The sequence below is a fragment of the Pteropus vampyrus genome, unplaced genomic scaffold (genome assembly GCF_000151845.1).
Source record: "Pteropus vampyrus isolate Shadow unplaced genomic scaffold, Pvam_2.0 Scaffold32, whole genome shotgun sequence".
Classification (NCBI taxonomy): domain Eukaryota; kingdom Metazoa; phylum Chordata; class Mammalia; order Chiroptera; family Pteropodidae; genus Pteropus; species Pteropus vampyrus.
In genome coordinates, this window is record NW_011888813.1 from 9,554,284 (window position 1) to 9,570,235 (window position 15,952).

A 15,952-nucleotide genomic window follows, 5' to 3' on the forward strand; every position below is an offset into this window, starting at 1 on the left:
GGGAAGGGGGAAAACTTAACAATGTTGAAATTAGATTATAAAATTTACACGTCAGAAAAGCAATGTTAACGTTATAACATTGCTAAAGAAAGTAAATAGTAAATTAAGAAGGTGCATATACAATATGGTCATTTCAAAAAAGAATTGTGGAATATTCCAAAAGAAAGTAATGATTTGGCTAATTAATAATTCATATCAAAACAGGAATTAAACAGAACAAATGATTAAATTAAAATAATTCAATGTCATTGGTTGCTCCCAGTTTGATAGACATTAAATGAACTTGAATTGGGTTCCAATGAACCAACAGAACAAAAAGGAGACCAGATCACAAAAGGCGTCATATAGTACTTATTGTTATTGTCATTGTTATCAGAGGTGAAGAGTAAAGATTTTTTTCAAATAATGTCACACACATGGACTGATGATATAACTAAATGAAAACCTGTGCCATAGACTGAAAGTCTGGATTAGTTATGTATAATCATGGGTTGTACCTTACGAAATATATATGACAAACGAAAAATGTGATGGGTTAAGGTTGGACTTCAGAAAAAGTGTCAAAAATCAATTTTTTAGAAAATATTCTACTGGTGAGGTTGACTCAATTTTTTTAATCAAATGCAAAGCTAACTATCCCCTACACAACCTGTTGAAAACACTATCTTTTTCTCACTGTGTTTGAAATACAATGTTCATTATATGCTAAATTATCCCATATCTACAACCATTTCTGGCTTCTCTGTTCTATTCCATATATTCAGCAAATATTTTTTGAGCACTTATTATGTGCCAAGCACTATTTTAGCCATGGTGATGCAACAAAGCCGTGGTGCTTGCATTCTGGGGAAGAGAGGATAGGAGTAAAAATACATGATAATATATACATACACACTTATGAAATATATCAAGTTGGAGTAGGTACTATGAAGAACAATGTGGTAGCGAAACGAGATGGGGATGGTTTGCAGAAAGCTCTCTTTAATGAAATGACATTTCAGTAGAGACTTCTATGAAGTAAAAAAAGTCACAGAGAGAAGCAGGTTGATATCTAAGGAGAGTGTGACTGTCAGCAAGTAGCAAGGGCAAGGTTGTCCTGCTAAGCCCAGGCGAGAACCAGCTAGGAGCCCAGTGTCTTCTGAGTGAAGTGCCAGATAGGAGTGGGTGAGATAGGTCGGAGAAGTAACCGGAAGCTAGAACCTGTGGGACTTTTAGGACTTGGCTGGAAGTTTGGATGGTGGTGTTAGAACATTCCAGACCTTAAAAAAAAAAAAAAAAAAAAAAAAAACCCTAGCCAAATCAAAGACACTTTCTTACTCACTGCTTTCTTCTCATACATATGTGTAACTGTCCTGCAGCACATGAGAGTAGAAAGTAGGGATCTAAGAATATAGTGTATATTGCTTTTTAAAAATCAGTGCTTTTATTTTGCGTTTTAAATACATATACAAGAATTCTGTACACCATGTGATATGTAGATTTTGGTTCGATCGAAATTTCATTGTTTTAGCTAAAAAGAAATCTAAGTCTACTTCTCTTTTTTAAAAAGGTTTTAAAAGAACCTGCATAGAAATAAGGCATATCAAAGCATCTTTCATATCGTGTTCAATCGCATGAGGATAGGATGGAGCCAGAAATTGTCACATAAAATGAATTTATTACCAACAGAGTTCTAAGTTTACTTCAAATGTTGAAGATTAATTCGTCTTTATCATCCCTCATCTTTACATTTTGAAGAATGCAGATCATTTATTTTGTAGAATTTCCTCAATTGAATTTATCTGATATTTTCTCAATACTAGATTTAGGTTATATGTTTTTGGCAGCAATACTAAAAGCTATGTTGTGTCTATCTGAGCACATCATATCCAGAGGCAAATGATACCTGTTTCATTATATCTATTTGTTCCTTTATTGATAATATGCATTAACTTTATCACTGGTTTAAGGTACTTCTTATCAGATTTCTCCACTATAAAGTTATAATTAATTAAGTAGTATATTTTGGGGAGTTAATCATAAAATTTTAATATAAATTTTTGATTTTTAAGCATTGGAAAATAAATTGATAATTAATAATTATAGTTTGGTACACATAATATTTCAAGGCATATTGTTCATGAAGAATATTTGAAGTGTAATAAAAAGATTATAAACTACTGATTTAGAACATTCTTTCGACCTCTGATTGAGTGATAAAAATGTATGTGACAATATCTTTAGCTTGTTCATGATGTTTATTAAATACTAGAGAATTTTCTATAAATGGTTAGAATGAAAATCTCACTCTTAGAGTTACTGACTTTGTTCAAAGGACAATCAACCAGTCTATTCTTTGTTGAATTTTTTTAAAAAGGCTACAATGAAACATTTTGAACATTGGCACATTTTAAACACATTCTTTCATGCAAACTAATTTTTGTTTCTGATCTTTTTATCCTCTTCTATTAATGTTTAAGGATCAGATAGTACACAAACCTGAAAATAAAAATTTGATTATAAAAAGCAAACACTATGAATATCTCATAATTTATGTTGATCAATATTCCAGTAGCATTCATATGGTACATCATTAGACCCACAGGATTCTGGGAGACTACAAGAGACATAGTCCCATTTATCTCATTGTTCAATGAGGTATTTGAGTTACTTCTTCTTCTCTCCTGAACATAACTGTAAAAAAGTAATAATAAAATTAAAACTCCGATAAATTTGGACAGTTATTTAAAGCATCAGCCTAGAAGTAGAGAAATGGGCACAGGTTAAAGTGGATGACTAGAGGGAAGGGGGAAAACTTAACAATGTTGAAATTAGATTATAAAATTTACACGTCAGAAAAGCAATGTTAACGTTATAACATTGCTAAAGAAAGTAAATAGTAAATTAAGAAGGTGCATATACAATATGGTCATTTCAAAAAAGAATTGTGGAATATTCCAAAAGAAAGTAATGATTTGGCTAATTAATAATTCATATCAAAACAGGAATTAAACAGAACAAATGATTAAATTAAAATAATTCAATGTCATTGGTTGCTCCCAGTTTGATAGACATTAAATGAACTTGAATTGGGTTCCAATGAACCAACAGAACAAAAAGGAGACCAGATCACAAAAGGCGTCATATAGTACTTATTGTTATTGTCATTGTTATCAGAGGTGAAGAGTAAAGATTTTTTTCAAATAATGTCACACACATGGACTGATGATATAACTAAATGAAAACCTGTGCCATAGACTGAAAGTCTGGATTAGTTATGTATAATCATGGGTTGTACCTTACGAAATATATATGACAAACGAAAAATGTGATGGGTTAAGGTTGGACTTCAGAAAAAGTGTCAAAAATCAATTTTTTAGAAAATATTCTACTGGTGAGGTTGACTCAATTTTTTTAATCAAATGCAAAGCTAACTATCCCCTACACAACCTGTTGAAAACACTATCTTTTTCTCACTGTGTTTGAAATACAATGTTCATTATATGCTAAATTATCCCATATCTACAACCATTTCTGGCTTCTCTGTTCTATTCCATATATTCAGCAAATATTTTTTGAGCACTTATTATGTGCCAAGCACTATTTTAGCCATGGTGATGCAACAAAGCCGTGGTGCTTGCATTCTGGGGAAGAGAGGATAGGAGTAAAAATACATGATAATATATACATACACACTTATGAAATATATCAAGTTGGAGTAGGTACTATGAAGAACAATGTGGTAGCGAAACGAGATGGGGATGGTTTGCAGAAAGCTCTCTTTAATGAAATGACATTTCAGTAGAGACTTCTATGAAGTAAAAAAAGTCACAGAGAGAAGCAGGTTGATATCTAAGGAGAGTGTGACTGTCAGCAAGTAGCAAGGGCAAGGTTGTCCTGCTAAGCCCAGGCGAGAACCAGCTAGGAGCCCAGTGTCTTCTGAGTGAAGTGCCAGATAGGAGTGGGTGAGATAGGTCGGAGAAGTAACCGGAAGCTAGAACCTGTGGGACTTTTAGGACTTGGCTGGAAGTTTGGATGGTGGTGTTAGAACATTCCAGACCTTAAAAAAAAAAAAAAAAAAGAACAGAACCCTAGCCAAATCAAAGACACTTTCTTACTCACTGCTTTCTTCTCATACATATGTGTAACTGTCCTGCAGCACATGAGAGTAGAAAGTAGGGATCTAAGAATATAGTGTATATTGCTTTTTAAAAATCAGTGCTTTTATTTTGCGTTTTAAATACATATACAAGAATTCTGTACACCATGTGATATGTAGATTTTGGTTCGATCGAAATTTCATTGTTTTAGCTAAAAAGAAATCTAAGTCTACTTCTCTTTTTTAAAAAGGTTTTAAAAGAACCTGCATAGAAATAAGGCATATCAAAGCATCTTTCATATCGTGTTCAATCGCATGAGGATAAGATGGAGCCAGAAATTGTCACATAAAATGAATTTATTACCAACAGAGTTCTAAGTTTACTTCAAATGTTGAAGATTAATTCATTTTTGAACTTCAGAATCTGATTTTCAGAGTACAAGAAGCTTGATGGAAAAAGCAATTGAATGTCATCAACCTCTCTTTATGTGCTCTGTTGAAAACCGTTTAGGCTGTCGTGTATGATATGAATCAGAGGGACTTGATAAATATTATTAAGAACACTCTAGATGGCTTATCTTATTGGATGTGTAATTGCCTGTAAAATTCAGACCGAAATAAGAAAATTTAGGATAAAAGGAAATGTTTAATAATTGTATTTTCAATTTCTTAAGACCTTCGCCCAAATAACAGGTGATAACTTTGTTGGAGAGTCACAAGAGGAAAATGGATCTTGGCAGCTGGTCAGTAATTTGAGGTGAATGTAATGCAGCTCATGCATTTTATTTATTTTCAGGGAAGTCACTAGTTTCATAGTGCTTTTTGATTTGAAGTTTGCTATAATAGTGGCAAAGTATTGAGAGAATATTTTTCACCAGGTTAGGAAAAATTATGTTCAAGTATTCGAAATGCCTGTAATATTGGATTGTAACTAACTTCATATCAGAAAATAGATTTTCTGTGAATAATGGTTCACATAAGTTTGAAGACCTGAAAAAAAACTGAAGATTTGTAAATAGAGCTGCACTAATTAAAACTGTTATACTTTTATAAATATTGACCTCCATATCAGTGACCTTGAATAAACAACCCAGAAACAGTATTCATTTTATACTAGAATTTTGCATATAATATAAGGGAGCATTCCAAATCACTGGGCGAGAGTGTCCAATAAATTTCAGCATACAAAATAAATATTTATAAAAACAATAGCTTTCCTACATGACAAAATTTCCTAGAAAAACAATTATCTGAAATTGGCAAATAATAATAATTTTGACTCTGCTTTTCTAATAGCCAAACCTCTTATTCTGTTCACTACATTGACTATAATTTTCTGAACAAACTCTCCATGGTATAATTTCACCTTCTCCTTTGAGCAGATGTATAATTATGAGTCTCAAATTTTACCTCCATCTCTGACTTCTTTTCATAGCCTCTGACATGTATCTGCCTCCAGTTACCAACAGAACATCTCCACCTGTCTGTCCCAGAGGCACTTAAAACCATTATACCTCAATTGGAATTTAATCTCTTTTTTTTCTCAGCCCATTTCTTCTCCTTCATTCTGATTTTGGTGACTGGCGCTCTTATCAGTACATTCACAACATAGAAACCTGAGAGATAGCCTAGATTTCTCTCTTTTCTTAGCCAAATTCCCTCCGCATACCCAACCAGGGTCCAAGTCCCACTGATTCTATTTTTTTTTAACATATTTCAGCCACTGGTCCATTCCCATTACTCTCAGCATTTTTCACCTTGACTCTTGCAATAGTATCTGCACTAATCTCCTTGACTTCACTCGTCATCAATCAAGTTATTTTTATTCCGAGGTAAAATGTCTCTGGCGGCTTTTCATTGAATATGCAAACTCCACTGCGTGATGTTTCACACTCTTGATGATCTGGCTTCAGCCCACCTTTACCTGTCTTTCCTTCCACACCTGGTCACACGATTTCATGCTGCTGTGATGCTTTTCCTGAGCTGCTGACTGCAGCTCTTTACCAAGTACCCATGCAGAGGTAGAATTGCCCCGTCCTGTGCCTTCACTTGTACCCATTTACCCTGATAGGTTTTATTGAACTTATTTGTTCACATGCATTATTCATTTTGTATCTCTTGCATCTCCTAATATGGATTTAAAAGCATTTTTGTATAAATATCAATGTCAGTAGATATTTATCAAACACCTCCTCAAGAAACTGGAAAAATAAAAACAACCTCCAATTTCTTTGATATTGCCTCAGAGTGCTTTATCTCCAGCGTGTAAAGAAGTTGTGTGACAGAAAATAGAGAAGCTCCCTGGTCGCAAACATTATTGGTGCCCACCCCAATGTGTTTCTCCATTCCTTAAAAAGATGATGTAATTATGCCCTACTTGCATTAAGTTGATTTGATCTCCACAACCATCCCATAAAATCATCACCGTCACTGTTGTCATGGTCATCCTCATCATCATTTTATATGTAGTGGGGACATACTGTGGTGTCCTCTAAGTATACAACCTGGCAGGCTCTCCCAGAGGCCCTGGAACTGAAAGTCTTATAAACCAAATTAAAAATGCTAAAATCAGTTAGCATTTTTACATTAAATCAATGTAAAAATACAGCGAGAAGCAAGGGGGAAGAGATTGGGTAAGTTAAGATGTTTAGTGCAAGCAGGTGGAAGGACCACACTACCTCCGGGCTGTTCAAAGTTCCTGTGTCCTGACTTTCTCTTTACCTCACCTGCCTTCCTCACAGATGGTGTGGTTACAAGGACGAGAATTGAGTACAGGCAATAAAGTTTAGGGATGGAAGGTTCGTGGTGCCAATACATGCTTGCTGTGTGGGAGAGGTGGGGGAAAGTATGCATGGCCACGGCTATGGCTTGGTGATGACCTGATGAAAGGTAGTGCATGTTCTAAGCACAGGACAAATAGGCCACAGTGGGTGATACCAATGGGTGGCCAATTTGATGTAGATAAAGCTGACCCATGCTTTATGAATATTTAAGATTTATTTTGCTTTCCATCTCTTTCTATCTACAAATAACACTCTCATTTATTTGTTTCATTCTTTTAATCTATGTTTAACACAAAAATGTCTATTCTATGTTTAATATGTTATATACAGCAATGATATACTTATTATCTACACTTAACATTTCTTATGAGTTTCATCTATCCCATTTGTTTTTCTTGTCCTTTAAAGCAGAATCACACATTACATTATGAAGCACATAACAGGGTCTTTAGACCACTTGCCCAGAGTCCCCACATTTATTGCATGGCAGAGTCAGGAGTTCAAGTACAGGAAATCTGGCTCCAGGGCCCACTTCTTAATCACCATTCTATACTGATTTCTAATTTGCCTGCAAATACACAGCTAGTAAGACTGACCAGAAGTTCAGTGCTTTTTCCACTAACTATTCTTTATATATCAGCACCTTTGTGGCAGGAGACCTGTCTTGTTCATGTCTGTATTCTTATCACCAAGCATAGGGCCTGCACAAATACTTGTTGATCAAGAGAATATCAAATTTTATACTTTTGCTTTTATTTTGGGTTAAGTTTAAATAGACTGAATAATTCCAATTTAACATTTAAGAACATTTAACCAATGTCCTATGGTAGATGATTGGATAAAGAGCTGTGGTACATATATACAATGGAATATTACTCAGCCATAAGAAGAGATGAAATACCGCCATTTGTAACAACATGGATGGGCCTCGAGATAATCATAATAAGTAAGCCCGACAGAAAAAGTTGAAAACCACATGATATCACTTATATGTGGGATATAAACCTAAAAGCAACAAACGAACAGGACAAACAGACTCATGGACATGGACTATAGACTAGTGGTTACCAGAGGATAGGAGGAGAGGGGGAGATAGACAGGGTAAAAGGGGTCAAATATGTGGTGACAGAAAGAAATCTAACTATGAGAGGAGAACAAAAAATTTTTAAAATAAAAATAAAAAAATAAAGTCACTTTATCTTCAGTATTTTAGATTTTAAACTGAATTAACCTAAAGAGATATCCAGTTGCTAGAGAGGAAAAGATAAGGATCTGTGAACAGAGATCTAGCTCTGATTGTGAAACTGACCCTTTCAAAGGGATTGTGTTGTTTTGCTATGCTTCATTTTCTTCAGTAGGAAAATGGCCTAGCAATTCTTATCGACCCCATTTACCAGGAACTGTTATTACTATTCTCCTATTACTAGCATGATCTAAAAAAATGATGTCTGCATTATGGATTAGAAATTATAAAAAATGTAAAGTTTATATACATTCATAAAATTAATCAATATAAACACATGAACATGATTAAAAATAACAAGTATTTATAATCTTTTAAAGGCACATTTTATGCTGCATTTGGATATAATTAATATCGTGCAGTTTGCTGTTTTCTACAATTTTTGTCATCCATTTGACTTTTCTGAAAGAAGTAACAACCTTCTGAAAGAAGCTAAGAGAAATTATATGCTCTTAAAATATTTTAATACCTCTATTGTCTCACATTTAAAACAGGTATATATTGAAAAAATTCTCTTTTTTTCCAAAAAAAAAAAAATGTATCCTTCTTACAAAAACATTGTTTCTCACTAGGAAGTTGGCAATAATCTCAATATATACAAGTCCACTTGAAACTCAACACAGTGGTTGTTCAACCTTGACTGCTCATTAGAATTACCTGGGAAACTTTTAAAAAATATACTGATGTCCCAGCCTTACCTCAAACCATTTAAATCAGAATCTCTATGGATGGGATTTGGGCATATGTATTTTTAAAATCTCAGACATTCTACAATGTAATTGACTAGCCCTTTTCAAAACTGTCAAGATCATCTTAAACAAGGGAAGTCTGAAAATCTGTCACAGACAAGAGGAGGCAGAGGAGATATAATGACCTAACGTAATATGGTATCCCAAGTGAGATCTTGGTCTAGAAAAAAGGATGTTAGGGGGAAATTACTGAAACCATAATAAACTGTAGAGTTAATAATAATCAATGTTGTGTGTGTCCTTTAGTTGTGAGTACATATCGTGGTAATGTATAATGTGTTGTTACTATGGGGGACTGTGTATAGAGTGTGTGGGGACTCTCTGTGTTGTGTTTTTGACTTTTTTGTATACCTCTATCTTTTTTCTATGTGACATTTTTTTTAATATCTGTGTGTTATGTGGCGCGGGTTTTGCGTCTCTTTTATATAGCACACTTTTATTTTGTCCGAGAACACGAAAGGCTTAAATTTTTGGGCCGATTTTCCATTTGCCGGCTTTTGCGTTTTTAAGACCTTGGGGCTTGGAACCATTGGGTTGCCCCTTTGGACGGGTTTCCTTTTTTGGGGGCCTTTTTGGGAAAACCAATTGGCTTATTTGCATTAACCTTACTTATTTTTATTATTGTTTTTCTTGTTCTTTATTTCTTTCCAGGTTGCAAAAAGGAATTCTTGTTGGCTTGTTTGTTGGAGGAAAAAAAACGACTCATAAACCATTTCTTAGTTTAGAATGGTAATTTTCATTTTGATATCTGTGAAAGATATAAATATCTGGATTAAATATGTCTTCATTATAGTACCCTAATCGTTTGAGAAAATTGTGAGTGATTTATCTTTGCTGTTAGCAGTTCATTTTTTCATCTATAAAGAGGATTTAGTCCTGACCAGAAAGTTCTTCAGTATTGAGTTAATTTTTCCTCTCCTGCCTCTCCCACTGTGGCAGGAAGGAGGCAGGGAAAAAAGATCCCCTAGTCTTCCAAAATGAAGTCTACCTGGATGTAGCCCGGCCACTCTTCTCTTTTCATAACGGTTAAAGATATTTGTCATCTGTGTAAATCTCTAGAGGAAAGTCAGAATTGAGCCTAAAGAAATTACCCTGCACAAGCAAACGTTTGAGGAACAGCAATTGCTTGGAGACGGTGTTTCAAAAAGCTCCCTTTAAAATTTTTTGCATACGTTATTTTGTTTGGTGAAAATGTCGCCGATTTATAATCCAGAAGCGCTATGCAGCATCAAATTAACAGTATTTTATAGACTGTAGTCACAGATTTCAGCTCAGATTTTTAACTCCATGCGATCTTAGGTAAATAATTTCTCTTGTCTGAACATTTCTCAGTTTCTCATCTGTAAAATGAATAGATTGGACTAAACACTCGCCAATGCCCCCTTTCAATTTGGACATTGAGATTTGGTGAGAAGGACTTCGAGAAATAGATTGGAGAGTTTTAGGATTTAAGGCTTTGGGTTCTTTGGGGCGGTATGGTATTGAAAAAGCTGGTCCTCTGTTTGTGTTTCTAGAATCGGAAGGGTAATTGATACGGGTAAAAATACGTGAAGGGGGAAGCGACTCTTTGGAGGGTGAGTTCCCGGGACTTTTCTGGAACTGACAAAGAAAGCAGAGCATCCGGCTGCTAGGCAACAACGCTTTCTCGAGGGAGGGTGGAGGACCCCAGTCGGAGGTGTCTAAGTCAACGCCTTATTTATGAATAATTTATTTATGAATAAATTTATGAAATAGTATCTTTTAAAAGTACACATATCTTTTCACCAAGTTTTGGCAATCCCTAGTTCATGGGCGAGCCCATCGCCGAATTCTGTTCGCGGTGGTTTTTCTTTTTCCTGTTCTCAGGCGCGAGGTGGGCTCCTCTCTGCTTAGGCCCCTGTCGCCGCGCGTTGCTGGGCAGAGCTGGACGCCGCCTTCTCCTCGGTCCCCGCCCTCCCTGGGTCCGGCCCTGGTCCTTCGCGGGCCGCCCTCGGCCACCATGGGCTGGGAGATGGAGCCGCTGCTACTGGCCTGGAGCTATTTTAGGCGCAGGAAGTTCCAGCTCTGCGCGGATCTGTGCACGCAGATGCTGGAGAAGTCCCCTTATGACCAGGTACCGGCCGGACCCCATCAGCCCATGGATCCTGGCTATGAAGCAGAAGGCTCTGGGGGATCCCCAGGCCATGGGTGGGGGGCTCCTGAGTGGCAGGCTCAGGGCGAGGTTGACCATGTGATCAGCACAGGCACCTAGAGCGAGACTCCTGGAGTTGTAGCCCACGGACCCCTGTCCCCGGCGTACCCGAGAACCCGCAAGACCCATAAGTGCTGTGCCATGATTACCCTCCCCCCACTAAAAAAAACAACAACAACAAAAAAAACCAAAAAAAACTTTAGCAGCCCCTTTCCTTTAAGTGTCCTTTGAAGGAACACTTAAAGCCCTGACTTTTACTTTGGTTCGGAACTTTGACAATTAATTTATACTTGCATATGGATGGGCTCTTAAGCTCGCTGCGTGTGCGTTGTTAATTTCTAAAACAATTATATATAAACGTGAAGATCTGTAACTTCCTACCGCTGTTCAAAATAGTTGCCTTTTTCTTTTTCAATCAAACGTGTGATCCTTCCATTTCATCTTAAGATTTATTCAAGAATGAAGAGCCTTCGATCCTGGGGCATGAATGCGACTTGAAGCAAATAATGCAAGTTAGAGAATGGGAATCTAGGAGGGAAAAATATACATTTATTAAGAGAGAGGGAGGGTTGGGAAAAAGTGTTCCGTTAAAAGAAGGAATGATGGTATTGATTAAAAGAGAACTTAAACTCCAGTAATAGTTTAAGTTCTCTTAAAGTATAATATTAAATAAAGCGAGCGAAAATGTCACATACTATGTGTGTGTGAGAGAGGGACGTCTAGTGGGCAGGCAGTTCCCCGAAAGGCAAAAAGGAGAAAAAGGGAGAATAGGAGCAGAGCAATGGCATTTTGTCAGTGCTTCTAGTAAATGCAAAATGTACCTATGTAGTTCTTATTTCCCAGCTTTTCCTCTGGTGAGGTTGCCTTGGAGATATTAGAAAAAAGGAAAATGGACAGATACATAAGCGGAGGCATGAGTGTGAACACGGTTACAGCTCTGCCTTAGCTCCCACCAGATGGGTGGAGGATAACCTACTGAGGTGAACACTTAAGCCCGAGAGCTAGTACATCTCCTCTAGAACAATCCGTGTTAGTGGGAATGCTAAGCTATGTTCTGCTTGTGTTCGTTCACGTTAGTTAATAGGACTGTGTTTCTGTGGACAAGCATATTTCCAAGTGCGTTTCTTGGGACAGTAGTACAGATGCAATAGGTTTGGGAATCATGACAAAATACTGACTCCTTTACATTTGTACAGCAAAAATTTGTTACAGACCTATGATGTGTCAGACATTGTTCTAGGCACAACAGTTTGCAAGAACTTTACATGCTGTTTCTATTTTTCCATTGAGTTTGAGTGGTTTCCATTCTGGGTTCCAGAGAACACTAGTCCCAAGAGCTGTGCCGTGAAGGAAAATCTCATTAAATGCATTTGGGAAATGTATATTCCCTTCTTAGAGATTCAGTTCATACTAAAGGCTCTAAATTCTGAAAAAAAAGAAACTTAATTGTGCCTAATTTTGATTAATCCAGTAGTTCTGAGACTTATTTGACAACTGATTCCTTTTTTGACAGCTGGCAAGGGTCAGATATCTTTGTTGCTGTCATGCTAGGGAGATGTCATATTGGGAAATGTTGGTATAGGCAAAGCTGCAGTGCTTTTATTAATAGGTAAGACCCCGTAATTTTAATGACATAATCATAATGACATTCACTACTGCACCAGTGAATCCAGACTGAGTTTGTGCGAGACACTGTGATTAGGACTTTATGTGTATTCAATTCAGTGATCTTTTATTGAGTGCTTACTACTTGCCAGGCATAAGTTTTACAAATTGTATGTATTTCTATGCTTAGAATAACCTTGCAAAGTAGGTAACAAAAATAATAGCTAATATGTATTGAGTATTTGCTCTGTGTCAGGCTTGGTTCAGAGGTTTTAGATGTTATCTCATTTAATCCTCAGCTATTCTAGGAATTGGTACTATTTCCCCATTTTATAGATTGAGCACAATGAAGCACAAGGGGGAAGTAATTTGTCCAGAGTTACAAAGCTGGTGAGCCCATTCCCTTTGTATCTGCTGTCTCTTTGGCATTTATGTGGCCTAATTTTTCAAAGCTGTGTGTTTCTGAACTTTTCCCAGTCTATTTTCCCATCTATTGTGCCTTTTTTAAGATTTTTGTCAAATGGTAAAGAATTTTGATATATCTGTCTACTTGGATTAAAGGTTCTGAGAAGTCCCGAAGAAAGGAAATCTGCCCAATTTTGATTAACCCAATATTCTGAAATTTATTTGACCACTGGTTCCTTTTGGGGGGAACAAAGGAACAAATATTTCCCTTGTTTTCCTGGGAGATGATGTTTCTTGGGGAAATGCATAGGCAAAGCAGCACTTTTTATTAATGGTTAAGAAGGGGCTATAGAAGAGATGTTGACTCTTTTTACTTAGGAGAAATAGGATAAACAAATTAAAAATCTCCAAATTAGCTGCTAAATGAGGTAAGAGAGTTGATATTTTTATTTGGCTTTTTATATAGCTCCCATTAGGCCTTCCTGGCCCTCTTGGAAGATTAAGACTTGTTCACAAGGTATGTTTGGTAGAACTGTGATTTTGCTAATGATAATGAAAAAAAAAGGTGGGTTCATAATGAGAAATATTTTTGTTATTATTGGTTAACCTTTAGACGTGATTAAGATCATTATGGCAGTAGGTTTTGTTAGGTCCTGGCCTATTCCATTGGCCTATTTGTTGTGAATTTGAAATGTCATAATGTGATACATAATTAAATTCTCATACCATAGATGTTTTTTAAAATGTTATTTTTTGTTACATTTAATCGTTATGAGCAGGGGTTGATATGTTCAGCTCCTACAAATACCAGAATAGGCCCAGGAGAATTGGTATGAGCTCTAGGAGAAATTTATCTTATTCTTTTCCTTTCTAATCCTTTTTATTTGTTTTGCTGAGGTAATTTATTTAAGGGGGAATTGTATATATTGCCAGAACAATGAGTAGCATTTCGTCAGGAATAGAAGTTTAACTTGATATTTCCTTACCAAACTGGGCTTTTGATACTTGGATAGGGCTGCTGAAAAGTTTACAAGTTATTCTTTTAGCCAACCTTTAACCACCATGCTTTTAGACAGTATGCTTTTCTTAGCACCAATTATATATTTTGAACCCAATTGTTATTTCATTTTGGAAATATTTTCCAGTCTGATTTTTCCAAAGAAATTAAAAAAAATATATTTATGTTGGAGTGCTTTAGGAAGCTTAAGGAGGTTCCTTTGATTAAAAACTTGAAAATTCTCTTTCCTTTCCTTAGGACGTGAGTCCAGGATGGCAGATCTGTGTGGCCTTGCACAGTCTGGCACACAAAGGCTATTGTGTATTTGCTGAATAAGTGCATTGATCATATTCATATGCATTTTGATGGCATTATTCATGATCTTTATGATCATCCTCATTACCCAATGATCTTTGTCCCTCTACCCCCTACCCCTCATCCTTAATTCTTAGCCCCATAGGTTCTTAAGTGTACATTTATTTTTTCAAATAAATATAATTGCATTATGGAATTCTTAATTCATTTCTCATTTTGAGGGTCAGTTTTTTTTCCTGCCTGGATTCCTTCAGGAGAGTTTCTGATAGTAATTATCCTCTGGTGCTTTTCTCTTCATTATGTATTTCTTATGGAGCTTTCATCGTTTCAGTGGAGGGAGTTAAATGATGGAGAGACTACAATCTATGAAGAAATAAATGAGATGTGATGAGCGCATAAGCAAATGGCCCTCAGCCCTGCAGTTAGCTGGTTTATCTTCACATGCTCTTTTAGCCTCCTGGGCTTTTTTTTTTCTTTTCTTTTTTTTCTTTCTTTCTTTCTTTTCTTTCTTTCTTCCTTTTTTTTTTTTTTGCGAGATCTACATTTTAAAGTAGAGGACTTTTTCTCTATAGCTATTTGAATTACCATTTCTGTGCCACCAAACTGATTGTAGTACAAATGAGTGACTTGGAAGCAGTACCTGGGCACAGAGAAGAGCAAGGAAAATAAAATATTGCTTCTGAGTGCCAAATGGATTCATTTTCACTCTTCCTTTTTTTTCCCCAAAACAAAAAATAGCTTTCGTTTTTCATGTTATTTTTCACTTTTGGTTCTGCTTATTTTTCTCCTAGATGAAGAGACCCTCTCTCTAAAGTAATTTGTTATTTGTTATTCTTTTTATAAGTTGGTCCAAGTAGCTTAAAAAAGATAACATTTCAGTCTTGCTACATCAGCCTTTGGAATGAAGCCCACCTCTAAGACTACTTCTACATTTATTTTTCCACTAAGAGATACCATTTTGGTATACTATCCTCGAAAATATTTAATTAGACCTGTGCTTTCTATTAGGACATCTGGATTTTATTTAATTTTGATTCTCGCCCAAATTGGGGTAATCAGATTGGCCAGAGAATTATGATCCATTGTGGAATAGCTTGTTTCCTTAGAGCAATAAATTTCTCTTTAGATACAAAAGGACTGAAATGTAGGCTGAGTGCAATAACAGGACCTTTGGTAATGGGGAAGGGTTCTTGAAGAAGATGGGTTCTGAACTGCTTTTCCTGGATGCAGAATGATGAGAAGCAGAGGGCAGGGTCTTGTAAACATGAAGTACATTAAGATTTTGATCAGTTAAGAACAAAAGAAGGATAACTGGTTAACTTATCATAGTTTCCCCGTTTGATAAACTACAGTAAGAACAAGTCATTCCTAATGTGTTGTCTTTTTTCAAAATGTTCTTTAAATCGTGGCTGAAAAAAGTGGTTAAAAGTTATAAGAGATAAAAGGGAGAAATGCACAATGATATTCCACAGAACAGTCTGACCTAGAGGAGGGCTTGCTTTTACAGCTCATGTCGGTCATCCTGATTAGTTGCTTAATCTGATTACTGTTCTTTGTGTTCCATATGTCAGATTCATGGCTTTAAACCCAGTCCCGATTTTTTTTTT

General features: G+C 36.0%; 1 protein-coding gene across 1 annotated transcript in view; it reads left to right on the forward strand.

Moving 5' to 3' along the window:
• Positions 1-10,740: 10,740 nt before the first annotated feature.
• The window catches only part of TTC8 (tetratricopeptide repeat domain 8), a 43,562-nt gene continuing 38,350 nt past the window's right edge, over positions 10,741-15,952 (forward strand). Inside the window, exon 1 of the mRNA XM_023528866.1 lies at positions 10,741-10,945. Coding sequence (XP_023384634.1) covers positions 10,832-10,945 — 114 coding nt within the window. The 5' untranslated portion in view covers positions 10,741-10,831. The remainder of the gene's footprint in view (positions 10,946-15,952) is intronic.